Source organism: Rhododendron vialii, chromosome 7a, assembly GCF_030253575.1.
Source record: "Rhododendron vialii isolate Sample 1 chromosome 7a, ASM3025357v1".
Lineage (NCBI taxonomy): Eukaryota > Viridiplantae > Streptophyta > Magnoliopsida > Ericales > Ericaceae > Rhododendron > Rhododendron vialii.
The window spans coordinates 7109859-7122166 of NC_080563.1; the positions used below are offsets into that span (position 1 = coordinate 7109859).

A 12308-nucleotide genomic window follows, 5' to 3' on the forward strand; every position below is an offset into this window, starting at 1 on the left:
TGAACCCAAGACACATCAGCTGCAGTCTGAGCTAAGGCTCTATACTCAGCTTCTGTGGAAGACCTGGCAACAGTGTGTTGTTTCTTTGCACACCATGAGATCAAGTTAGAACCCAAAAATAGACAAAAACCAGTGGTAGACCTCCTATCTACATGATCTCCAGCCCAGTCAGCATCACTGAATCCTGTTAAGGTAAGGGAACTAGGAACAAAATGTAGTCCTTGGTGTATGCAGCCCTTGACATATCTCAGAATTCTTTTAACAGCAATGTAATGGCTTTGTCTAGGAGCATGCATATGCTGGCATGCAAGATTGACAGCAAAAGAAATTTCAGGTTTAGTAAGGGTAAGATACTGCAAAGAGCCAACCACAGTCCTATACCAGTGTGGATTCTCAAAATATGGATCAGGATCCAAGATAGCTGGTTTAGTAGAGGAGGGAGAAAGACTAGGTTTGCATTCATTCATACCAGACTTCACCAGCAGGTCTGTAGCATATTTACTCTGAGATAGAATCAAACTATTACCATGATACTCAACTTCTAAGCCCAAGAAATAACTAAGTGTCCCCAGATCTTTCATTACAAACCGGCTGCCAAGATTTCTGATTAATTCAGTGATATAAGACACATTGCTACCAGTGATGAGAATGTCATCAACATAGACCAGAACCAAAGTCACACCTTGATCAGTCTTGAGAGAAAACAAAGAAGGATCTGCTTTGCTGTTCACAAACCCTTGTTGAAGAAGAAAGCTAAAAATAAAGAAAACCAAGCTCTTGGGGCCTGTCTTAAGCCATACAAAGCTTTATGCAATTTACAAACATGATTGGGATACGTGACACTCTGATAACCAAGTGGCTGTTTCATATACACTTCTTCTTCCACTACCCCATGAAGAAAAGCATTAGTAACATCAAGCTGTCTGATAGTCCAGCCATGGTGCACTGCTAAACTGAGAACAATTCGAATGGTAGGTTGTTTGATAACCGGACTGAAAGTTTCTGTGAAGTCTAATCCCTCGGCTTGTTGATTCCCGTTTGCAACCAACCTGGCCTTGTATCTGGCCACACTACCATCAGAGTGTCGTTTGATTTTATAGATCCACTGGCAGCCTATCACATTGGCAGTTGGTGGAGAAGGCACAAGAGACCAAGTTCCCTGATGGACTAATGCTTGATACTCCTCTGCCATTGCAGCTTGCCATACAGAGTGTTTGATGGCTTCAGAAAAATGTTTTGGTTCAGTGTGTGGAGGTGCAGAGGTACTAGCAACTGCAGTGAGACTCACAATGGTTTTGGGTTTAACTATCCCATGTTTTGCTCTTGTAGCCATAGAATGAGTATTGACAGGTACAGTAGGAGGTAAAGAAGTAGGAAGCACAACAGGAGAAGACTGGAAAGAAACTAAAGGTGAAGAAAGAGAAGAGGAGGAATGAGAAGGAGATACAGATATTGGAGTCAAAATAGACGGAATAGAATCAAGAGAAGTGGTGGACAGGTCAGGAAAATGAGAATCAGGAATAGGAACATAAAACTCTATTGGTTGTGAAACAGATACTGGGTTAGAATTAAGAGGAGGAACAAGATTAGAAGAAGATGATGGCACAGAAACTTCAGAGTGAAGGTTAGACAAAGGAACAGAGATGATAAGATCATCAAAAGATGTTAAGGGAACATTGAAAGTGGAAACAACAGAAGAAGTATTAGAAGAAGACGCAGTAAGAGATGGATAAGGAAATTCAGCTTCTATGAATTGAACATGTCTAGAAGTGTAAACTTTGGTGGTTTTAGGGTCGTAACATCTAAACCCCTTAGTATTATCACAATAGCCTAGGAAGACACAAGGAGTAGACCTAGGAAGCAATTTATGTGCTACATATGGTTTGAGCCAAGGATAACAACAACAACCAAAGGGCTTGAGATTGAGGTAATTAGGGGAAGTCTTGAATAACAGAACATAAGGCACCTGGAAATTCAAAGAGGTGTGAGGTAACCTATTTGCTAAATACACTGCATTGGTTAAGGCTTCCAACCAGAAAGAAACAGGTAAACTAGCCTGGAGTAACAAGGTAATGGTTGTCTCAATCAAAAATGTCTATGTTTTCTTTCCACAAGCCCATTTTGTTCAGGTGTATGGGGGCAGGTAGTTTGATGTATGACACCAGATGAAAGAAACAAATGAAGAAGAAAGTGATTAAGAAATTCGCCCCCATTGTCACTTCTAACAGTTTTGACACAAGTGCCAAATTGAGTTTGTACATAAGCTTTGAAACTAGAATTCTTATACTTAACTTCAGATTTGTAATGCATAGGAAACAACCAAGTGTATCGTGAAAAATCATCAATAACCAAAAGATAATACTTGAAACCTTTATTAGAAGCAACGGGGGAAGGTCCCCAAACATCCATATGTACTAATTGAAAAGGAGCAGTGGTATGAGTAATGGAAATAGGAAATGGAAGTTTGTGACTCTTAGCCATACGACAAGAAGGACACTCAACTAAAGTAGAAGTACCAACAGGCAAACTAAATTGTTTGATTAAGGAAGTAAACAAAGGAGTACTTGGATGCCCAAGCCTTCTGTGCCACAGTTCTGCAGAAGATGATTGACTAAGAAGAGCAGTAGCTGAAGCAGCTTTAGAGTGGTTCAGAATGGGATACAAACCCTTGTGACAAGGGCCTTTGTAGAGGACTTGATGAGTGTTCTTGTCCTGAATGACAAGACCATTGGAATCAAAAATAAGTAAGCACTGATTATCTTTTGCAAACTGATGAACAGACAATAGATTGTGTGTGATGTGAGGAGTATGCAGAATATGAGAAAGATTAAAAACAGTAGCAGGAGTGGGTAATAGACCCTTACCAGTGTGAGTAACTTGCAATGTGTTCCCATTACCAACCAAGACACCTTCATTCACATTTGTGGGTTGCGAATGTTCCAGATTCAGATTGTGCAAGTTATTGGTAATATGGTTGGTGGCCCCACTATCAAAATACCATGGCTGTGATGCAGTACTGTTGTAGGAATCAGCATTGTAAACAACTGAGGGTGCAGAAGGAGTTTGCTGCATGTAGCAACTACCATACGGCCCAGAGAAAGAAGGCATGCCAAAACTCTCAGTGAAACCAGCAAATGAAGGCTGATGTGTTAAATGTTGAGGTGATGGCATCTGTGATATGGACTGGGAGTGTTGCATGGGTAGAGCAGGTCCACTAGGAGACCTAAACCCACCACTGAATCTGTAGCCACCAGAGTTCTGAGCAGGAAATCTAGATGACTGATTAGGATACCCTTGATACAAAGGCATAGTGTACTGTGGAACACCAGGCATCATAGGATTCCATGGGAAAGACGAAGGAAAATTTGTGTACCCTCTCCACTGTGAGCTTGAAACATCAAAAGGCATATTATTTGGCCTATAGTAGCAGTAAGTCGTGGAATGATTACTTCTACCACAGATATCACAGGGTCCTTTAGGATAATAGGAACCTCTACCCCCTCTGCCTCTATTGGTAGAAGATCTGAAATTCTGAGGAAAATACTGATGTTGAGATTGATTTGCCCCAATCTGATTTTGAGGCAGAGGCACAGGAGCTGAAGAAACAAAAGGTATCATGGAAGAAATGCTTCTTGTTGACTCTTGATTTTGAGAGGAATTCCCATGTGTAGTAACAAGAACAGTGTTCACAACATCTTGCTCAGAAGTTTCTTTACCAAGTTGCTTGTCTTCACTTTTTAACATAGTAACAAGTTCTTCAAAACTCACATTATGACCTCGAGTTCGTACAGCCCTGACTGCAGTTCTTAGACCATTGAAGACCTTAGGTAGGCCTTGTAAAGTTCTAAAAACTAGTTCATCATCATCAACTGGACTACCAGCTGCGACTAGTTTTTGTGCAATATCCTTAGCATGATCAATATAGGCCTCAATCGTAGACGTTTTGGACAAATTGTACAATTCATCTCTAAGTTCTTGAACATGTGTTTCAGATAAGAAATTATATCTATTTGAGAGAGAATCCCACACTTGATGAGCAGTTCGTAACCCTAGAACGTATGGGAGTGTGGATTGTGATAGAGATGCAGTCAAACATGACCTAAGTTGTGAATCTATCAATCGCCACAGAGGAAATTCAGGATTTGTTGTAAGATTACCTTCAGCATCACGAATCTGACTGGACGGAATCGGTATAGATCCATCGAGATAACCAAAGAAGCCGTTGGCATCAACTACATTCTCGACTTGAATCCTCCAAAGTAAGTAGTTGGAGCTGTCCAACTTGATGTTCACCAAAGAGTGAAAATTGGAGACGAGAAATGCAAGAGCGAAAGGGATGACGACTGTAGTTGAACTTGTAGCTGTTGAACTTGCTGGATTCGAAGCCATTTCTGTGCCCTAATTTCTGGTAACGAACGAAGAACAATCAAAGTTCTGTGCCCTAATTTCTGTCAATGAACAAAGAAAGATCAGGATCGCAAGACTTTCGTCTTAGAGAGGCTCTGATACCATAAAGAAGTTTCAAGAACAACCTAAGAACAAGAGATAAAGAAAGAATGAGAGAGAGAGAGAAATCTCCATTTTCATTTCTTTTCAATCGTGCTGATACAGAACTCAGCTCTTGATTGATATACTGCGCACTACTCTTACCAGCATTAGTTACAAAACCAAACCCCAGTTAACTACTTCTAACTACAGTTAAACAAACTAGCCACACAATTAACGTAATTACAGTTTGGTCCACAACTAACTAATGAGTTCTCTTTACAGCAGGAGTCCAAAGACCTGGCATGGGCCCAACACAGCCTTCCAGCCCGATTCAGCCAGCACAAGTTCAACCAGCCATAACTCCTGCCTCACCCCCGCCTACAGTACAGACAGTTGATACGTCAAATGTGCCTGGTAACGGTGTTTCTTTTTCTTTTGTTTTACGTTTCGTGATTTTTTAGTTAGACTCGGGGCTTTACAGGTTTCAATCCTTTATTTTGCAATGATGCACTTTCAAATATGTTGATGCGTATTTTTTTCAAACTTGTGGAATGAACCAGATAGGGATAAGTGCTAAACCTATTTAATGATAAAAAAGGATGTAATTTTTAGGAAATTATGATTTCAAATCTTTATATTTTGGAGAAAATAAAAAAAATTACTGCAGAGATACTTCCTCATCTAGTGTGTGTTGTTCTGCTCATTTGTAAACAATGTTCTTCAACCCAGCAAAGACCTGTCATTATTACCTTGACGCGGCTTTTTAATGAGACATCAGAAGCACTGGGAGGTTCACGTACAAATCCAGGTATGAAGCGGGAAATCGAGGATAACTCACGGAAAAGAGGTGCCTTGTTTGCCAAGCTTAACAGTGGGGACATCTCCAAAAATGCCTCTGAAAAGCTTGTCCAGCTTTGTCAGTCTTTGGACAATGGTGATTTCGGTACTGCCCTTCAAATCCAGGTACCACTCCTACCTTAATTTCTTTGCAATAAATCAACTTAACTAAAATCATTTTCCCCCTATTATGTCTTTTGTCTTCCTGTTTTGATCCTTGCATTTATCCTGCCTTGCACAGGTGCAACTTACCGCTAGCGACTGGGATGAGTGCAATTTCTGGCTTGCAAAACTTAAACGAATGATCAAGACTCGGCAAAGTGTGAGATGAATTAGAACGGTAAATTTCACCCAGCATTAGAATTGGAGCTTGAAACTCATTGCTTGTGGTTCTCTGCCGGGGCTCTAATACCTTTATGTATACAAGAACACGCATTTTCAGTTAGGTTACAGCAGGTTTATGGTTCCAGTTTCTTGGTGTTTTAAAAGCAGTAAACAGATGGAAGTTCTCAGGACATTCGTGGTCTTTGCTGATTAGTTTACAGTTATATTTTGTAGTGTGTAGAAATAGATATTAGAATTAATTAGTCATAAGTTTTTTGTCCACAGTCCATGCATTAAGTTGCTTTGGGTGATTAGCTTCCAACTTCTTGTCCCTTGTGTGCTTGGGAGGCCATTGATTTGTACTTGTAATGAACTATTGAATAAGATTAATCCCTGTTTAGTTTTGGGGTGCCGCTATTCGCAGCCCTTTATTTTCTTCCGTAGCCCACTACATTTCGGTAAATGGTTGTTGAAAATCATAAATAACATTTCGGTAAATTGTTGTTTAAAACAAGATTATATTTCGGTAACTACATGTCGAAAATATGTTCAACTTTCGGTAAACAACTGCCGAACATGCATTTTCGGTAAACATCTGTTGAAAAAAATATTATATTTCGGTAATTGGATGCTGAAAATATGTCTCAATTTTGGGAACTAACTGTCGAGTATAATTGAAAATTTTTAACGGACTATGAAAATAAATAGAGGGCTGCGAATAGCAGCGCCCTAGTTTTGTCCATTGGTGAGCTCTTTCTAGACCCACTTTTATTTTCAGACCTCTCATTATTGGAGCTCGGATTGATCATTAAGTGCACCAAATTTCATATTGGTCGGATAGCAACCAAACACATGGTAGATAAGTATTTGTCTTAAATAAAATATGTCCAATCAATTGTGGCGATTCTGGCGAAGGTGGATTAAAAAAAAATGGCGGCGAAGAGTTTTTTTTTAATTTGATGAAATGCATTCCACAGTCATCAATCACTCACTATGATTTTGGGCCTGAACTAAAATGGGACCACAAGAATTGAAGTGGGCTCGAAAAGGCCCATAAAGTGGGGAAACTAGACGGATGAGAACGGTCCCCTTTTTCCTTTCAACATTTTTTTTTCTTTCTAAATTGTTGATTTGACCATTTTTGGTGGTAATTCAAGATGATGAGTTTAGGTGAAAGGAAGGGGAAAATAACCTTCCAAGGTTTCGATGTGCTCTTTCGTTGCTTTTTATTCATTGATTAGAATTTTTTATACCTGGTCGAATTCTTAAATTGTAAATTTTTATTCATTGAATGGAATGTTTTTATACTTGGTCGAACTCTTAAATTGTAAAGATTAAAAAAAAAAAACTCTTAAATTGAAGTAATTAAGATGTTTGGTGAATATGACAATTTTTTTCCCTTCTCTTTTAAGAGATTTTCACCAAGTAGTCTGGTGGAGGGTTCAACACGGCTTATATTTCTATTTTCTAGGATGAGGTTCATCTGTAGGACATGATGTAAAGACCATTCATGCAAAATGTCAATTTCATGGTTACTTCCGCAACAATTTGATCAAATTACATTTGTTTTGTCTCAGAAAAAGAAACTTACATTTGTCTTAAAAACATCAAATAAAACATTGATTGTACCTGGGATTTTTGGTGTACAAGACTTTTCACTGGTATCTTCGAGAACAACCAAATAGTCCATCTTGGTATTATATTCCTCATTTTTCTTTCTGATGGAATTCACTTGTTCACGCTATTACTTGAGGTTTCTACTTCTTGTACTAATCGATTTGTTAAGGTGTTCTTAGTGGATGAGGCTGCTAATTATTTTCCATACCCTATTTTGCAGCATGTGCGTTTGAATAAAAATGGAACTTTCAAGAAAATTGCCCCAGAAAAATAAAATTAATGAGATAGATAAAGAACTTGACAATAGATCAGTACTTCTGGTATATTGCAACACAGGCAAGCAGCTCAAAATAGCGTCACAAGTTCGATCAATTGCACTAATTCATTGGCAATTGGGTCTTCAGTGATTCTATACTTCTCATTTTCATTTTTCACTTTCCTTGTGGTATGTGTGATCTTTTGTGTGTGTGTGTGTGTGTGGTAATTATGGTATGTAGTATGTATGTGTGATCTTGGATTTGATGGGGAAAGAAAATTAAATCTATTCATTCCTATTCAATTTTTTCGGGCATGTAAAATGCATTCTGGCAAACATAATTTCATTTCTTTCACTACAAATTTGATATTTATATCTTTTTCCATTCCTATCATTTCTCTCCGAAGATCCATTGATAGTATTACAACATCTGTAATCTTCATTGCTCTGTTGATCAATATTTGTGGATGGTAATAATGTAAAACATGGGTGATTTTTATGTTGTATTCATCAGTTCTACAATGCACCATTAGCATGTACGCTTGCCAACTTTGTCTAACGTACGACAAGCTTGTGTAACTAAGTACTTTTGCAAATACACTCACTCTCTTTGTTTTTCCCAAGTTCAAGTTCAATTTCATAGTCAAATTGGCCCCTTTCTGTTAATGTTTTTATTTTTTAAGTATTCATTTTTTGCTTCACAATTCATCACCCTTAATATAAAAAATAAGTATTTATTTTAGTTATTGGAATGAGGTTTACTTTACGGACCTATTGGTAGTCCCCTTATAGGGTCTGCACCGTGCAGTTGACCGGATATCGGCTTGTACCGAGTTTATTTTCATGAACGGAACCGTTCATGTCGTAGAGCTCGTCGAAAACTTCAAGCAAATCAAAAATCATTTTAATTAACGCTGTTTAATACATGATTGGATCACATTTATGTTTCTGAAAATGGATATGGCCACATTGGATCAAACTCATCAACACTATTTTAATACAGCAAAAAGTCACTCTGATTACGTATTAATAACTATCTGGTTAGCATGATTTTTGACGTAGTTATACTATTCGACAAGCTTTACGACATGAACGGTTCCGATCATGAAAATAAACTTGGTACAAGCTAGCCGATATTCGGCCAACTGCATAGTGAAGTCCCCATATTTTTGATTTCTTGATTAAATCCATGTTCGGTACATGGATTTGATGTACCACTGGTGGTGCTAAGGAAATTATACTCCTTCCGTCCCAATTTATTTGTCCCAGTTTTATTCTAACTTGATTAAAAAATTAGTTATATTTTTAAAACGGTAATGAATTTTATATCCAATATAGATTTTGTTTGATAGATTCGATTTGTTCTATAATTCAATGTTTTTGAAATCACCTAAACCATTATAAATTACAAGATATAATTAATTAAAAAGTGACACAAACTCCTAAAAATGACAAGTAAATTGGAACGAAAGGAATATGTGTTTGCATAATGTCCACCATTATTATTTATTATTATCATTATTTTTGTTATACGGTACACTGTACATCATTTAGAGTTGACGGGATATTTGTATGTTAGTCAACGAAAGTTCAGAAGTTATCCATAAATCTAAACCCTAAACTTGCTTTCTGTGAGACTCGAACTCCGGTCACAAGAGAAATGAGACAATCGAACTATTACAATTTACAACTTTGTGGCTTGCAGCGAAAAAAGGAGATGAACCCAGGAAAAAAAGAGGTGAAAAAGAAAACCGTGTGGGGTTGGTTGGTTCACTTCCACCATAAATTCCCAATCAGTTAGATGAGTAATAATGGAGGAATCAAACCGTGTGGGGTTTGCTCCGCTCAATTGCTAAAATTATTGCCGTGACCACATTTTTGGCTCGGCAGTTTTATCTTGTTAGGTCACCTTCCTAACTTTTGGCCATGTTTCCGTTAAACAAAAAAAATTGTAGATTACAATTTTTATTTTGTTTTTATTTATAAAAAAACGCCAAATGAGTTATATAATTAATTTAATTAAAATTATAATTTGGCAGTTCAATCCAAAAAAAAAGGATAGGGAGAGTTCACGACTCAAAATCTTTTCCAGAATAATGATTCTGAAAGAATAGAAAAAAATGTCGGATATGTGATCAAAATGATTGGGCCAGCCCTAGAAATAGCATTTCCGTCGGTCAAGATGCCAAAGCGTTGCAATGCTCTGGTAATTGAAGGTATAAATTTGTGAGTTTTACACCAATTTTTTTTGCGATTTGTTAAAAAAAAGAGAGAAAAACCTCCCCCTCATTTCCAGCAAATAGCTAGGAAGTAAATCCAGGAAAAAGTTGCAAAAGGAAAAACCGTGTGGGGTTGGTTCTCTTCCACCACAAATGTCCAAACCGAGGGCTGCTTTTCCCCCCCCCCCTGACACCCCACCCCCCGGCCCCACACCCCATTTCCCATATTACCTCCTCCCCTCCCCCCATTTTACTTCTCCTGCCCCTCCCTCTTCCCATTTACTTTTTTTTTTCTCTCTTCTTCTCCTGCTTCCCCCCTCCGTCCATTTACTTTTCTTTTTCTTTTTCCCTCTTTATTTTCTTTTTGTTTCTTTTCGGCTGGATTTTTTTTTTTCGTTTTTTTTCTCTTTATTTCCTTTTATTCCTTCCACTTTGAATCTTTTTTTTTTTCAATTATTTTCTTTATTTGTTTCTTTTCCCATTTACCTCCCTTCCTTTTTTTTTTTTGGTTAACTCAAATTCTATTTTCAATTAAGATTACAATTAGTGTTCGGGAACTAATTACGAAATGTATTTTGCAAACGACATACTAATCCAAAATACAAATGTTATATTTAGGATTACTTTTTTTTAACTATAGTACAATTTAATAAATTTGTTAACTATTATTTAGCATAAATCCTCTTAACTGATTCAGTAGTATGTTGCTTCAAATCACGTCTCTACTCCATAGGATTGCAAATGGCTGGTTTCTATTTTTTTTATAACTAAAACGGAAACGTTTTAGGGGCTTCGTAAGGGCTACTGTGCCAATGAGGGCAGTTGAGCCCCCCGGGTCCCACCTATTTTTTCATTTATTTTTTTATTTAATTACTTATACCTTATTTATTTAATTTCTATAAATACACCATTTGTATATTTAAAAATATAATTCAAGAATTAAGTGTTTTAATTTTCAATTCAGTTAAATCAGAGCAAAGATCGTTTTTATTATTATTTTATTTTAAATGGTCATAATGAATTTTTTGGTTTAAGGCCTTTCAACAAATACCCTAAGACTCATTATTTAGTTTCAAAACTCTCTTAGGGTGTCCATTGAAAGGCCTTGGAGCCAAAAATTTACTAGATCCATTTAGGATGAAATGATCAGAAAAATAACAACTTTGCACCGGTTCAAACGGATTGAAAATTGAAACACTTATTTTAGTAACTATATTTTTTAATCTATAAAGGTCAAAAAAATAAAAATAAAACAGTCGGATAAACATGATCAATTAAAACACTTTTTTTTCTCTCAATTACTTTACAAAGCCTAGAATTAGACTTGAACCTATTATTAAAGAGAGAAAAAAATTCAAACTGGAAAGAACGAAAAGGAAATAAAATGAAAAAAAAAACAAAACTGAAAATAAAATGAAAAAAAAAAAACGAAACTGAAACTGAAAAGAAAAAGAAAAAAAAAAACCAAACGGTAAAGAAAAAAAGAAAGAAAGAAAGAAAAGAGAGAGAGAGAGAGAGAAGAGAGGGGGGTAGAATGGGAAAAGGGAGGTGGGGCCGGGGGGGGGGGGTGTGTCAGGGGGGGGGGAATAGCAATTTACGTCCAAACCCAGTTAATCAAACCGTGTGGGGTTGCTCAAGGAATTATTAATGTATTGCCTTGCAGCTTTATCAGGTCGAGTCTCCTTCATTTCATTTACTTTGGCCGGTTCATAATTGCGTTGTGTGGCCTACTCTATGCAGTTGCACCAGGGCCAACTTTTTTTTTATTCTTTCTAACATTTCAACCAGTCTTTGCCTCTTTGGAGTACAGATTTTTTTTTCCCTTTTGAAAGGGTATTCTTGAAAACTTCGTTCTTTTTTTAAAGGATTATGCTATGGTGTCTCCGGTCATTTTTGAGATATCGTAATTTTTGGCATAATTTTACCATTATGAGTATAATTAAAACCTATTACAAGCATAACAAAACCCAAACAAGGCATAACCAAAAAATATCCAAAAAATCAATCAAGGCATAACCAAACCCAACCAAAGCATAACAAATAAGTTATGCCTTGCTATGGTTTTGGTTATGCCTTACTATGGTTCGGTTATGCTTGTAATGAGTCTTTGCCTCATTATGGATTTTAACAAATGTTCTTTACTTTCACTTATTTTACTAGAATGTCATTCGATATAGACCATTAGATTGAGAAGGAAAAAATTGACCGTTAGATTTGAATTTTTATCAACTCATTTTGATTATGGGCAAAAAATAAAAATGTGGAATTTAATATTACTAACTTTAACAATCTCTAAATGGATCATCAAAATCTGATATGATAAATTTTGATTATTCAGTCTTGATTATAGCTGCTGATTTTGCCACTCCTTTTTTTATTAATACTACTTTTCTGTAAGTATATTTTTGATAAAAAATACACTTATAAAAAAATGACAGACAAAATCATTTTCCTTTCAATATTACTATACATTGCGGATGCTCTAACCCAGGAAAAAGTTGCAAAAGGGAAAACCTAGTGAGGTTGTTGAATTTTTGGCAGTGACCCCATTTTTGTCTTTGTAGCTT

General features: G+C 36.7%; 2 protein-coding genes across 3 annotated transcripts; one reads left to right on the forward strand and one right to left on the reverse strand.

The window, feature by feature from the left end:
• Positions 1-2095: 2095 nt before the first annotated feature.
• LOC131334694 (uncharacterized) lies at positions 2096-3458 on the reverse strand. Its single transcript, XM_058369875.1, has 2 exons — positions 2865-3458; positions 2096-2712 (listed from the first exon to the last, which is right to left on the reverse strand). Exons 1-2 carry the CDS (start codon positions 3406-3408, stop codon positions 2639-2641), a joined length of 618 nt encoding a protein of 205 aa, XP_058225858.1. The 5' UTR covers positions 3409-3458; the 3' UTR covers positions 2096-2638.
• A 1373-nt stretch (positions 3459-4831) lies between these two features.
• On the forward strand, positions 4832-6055 carry LOC131334698 (protein transport protein SEC31 homolog B-like). 2 transcript variants are annotated; one of them, XM_058369881.1, is made up of 3 exons: positions 4832-5451; positions 5567-5591; positions 5627-6055. In XM_058369881.1, exons 1-3 carry the CDS (start codon positions 5107-5109, stop codon positions 5659-5661), a joined length of 405 nt encoding a protein of 134 aa, XP_058225864.1. In that variant the 5' UTR covers positions 4832-5106; the 3' UTR covers positions 5662-6055. The 2 variants fall into 2 exon arrangements, with proteins under 2 accessions (XP_058225864.1, XP_058225863.1); XM_058369880.1 differs by having other exon boundaries at positions 4886-5451; positions 5567-6055.
• The last annotated feature ends 6253 nt before the right edge of the window (positions 6056-12308 follow it).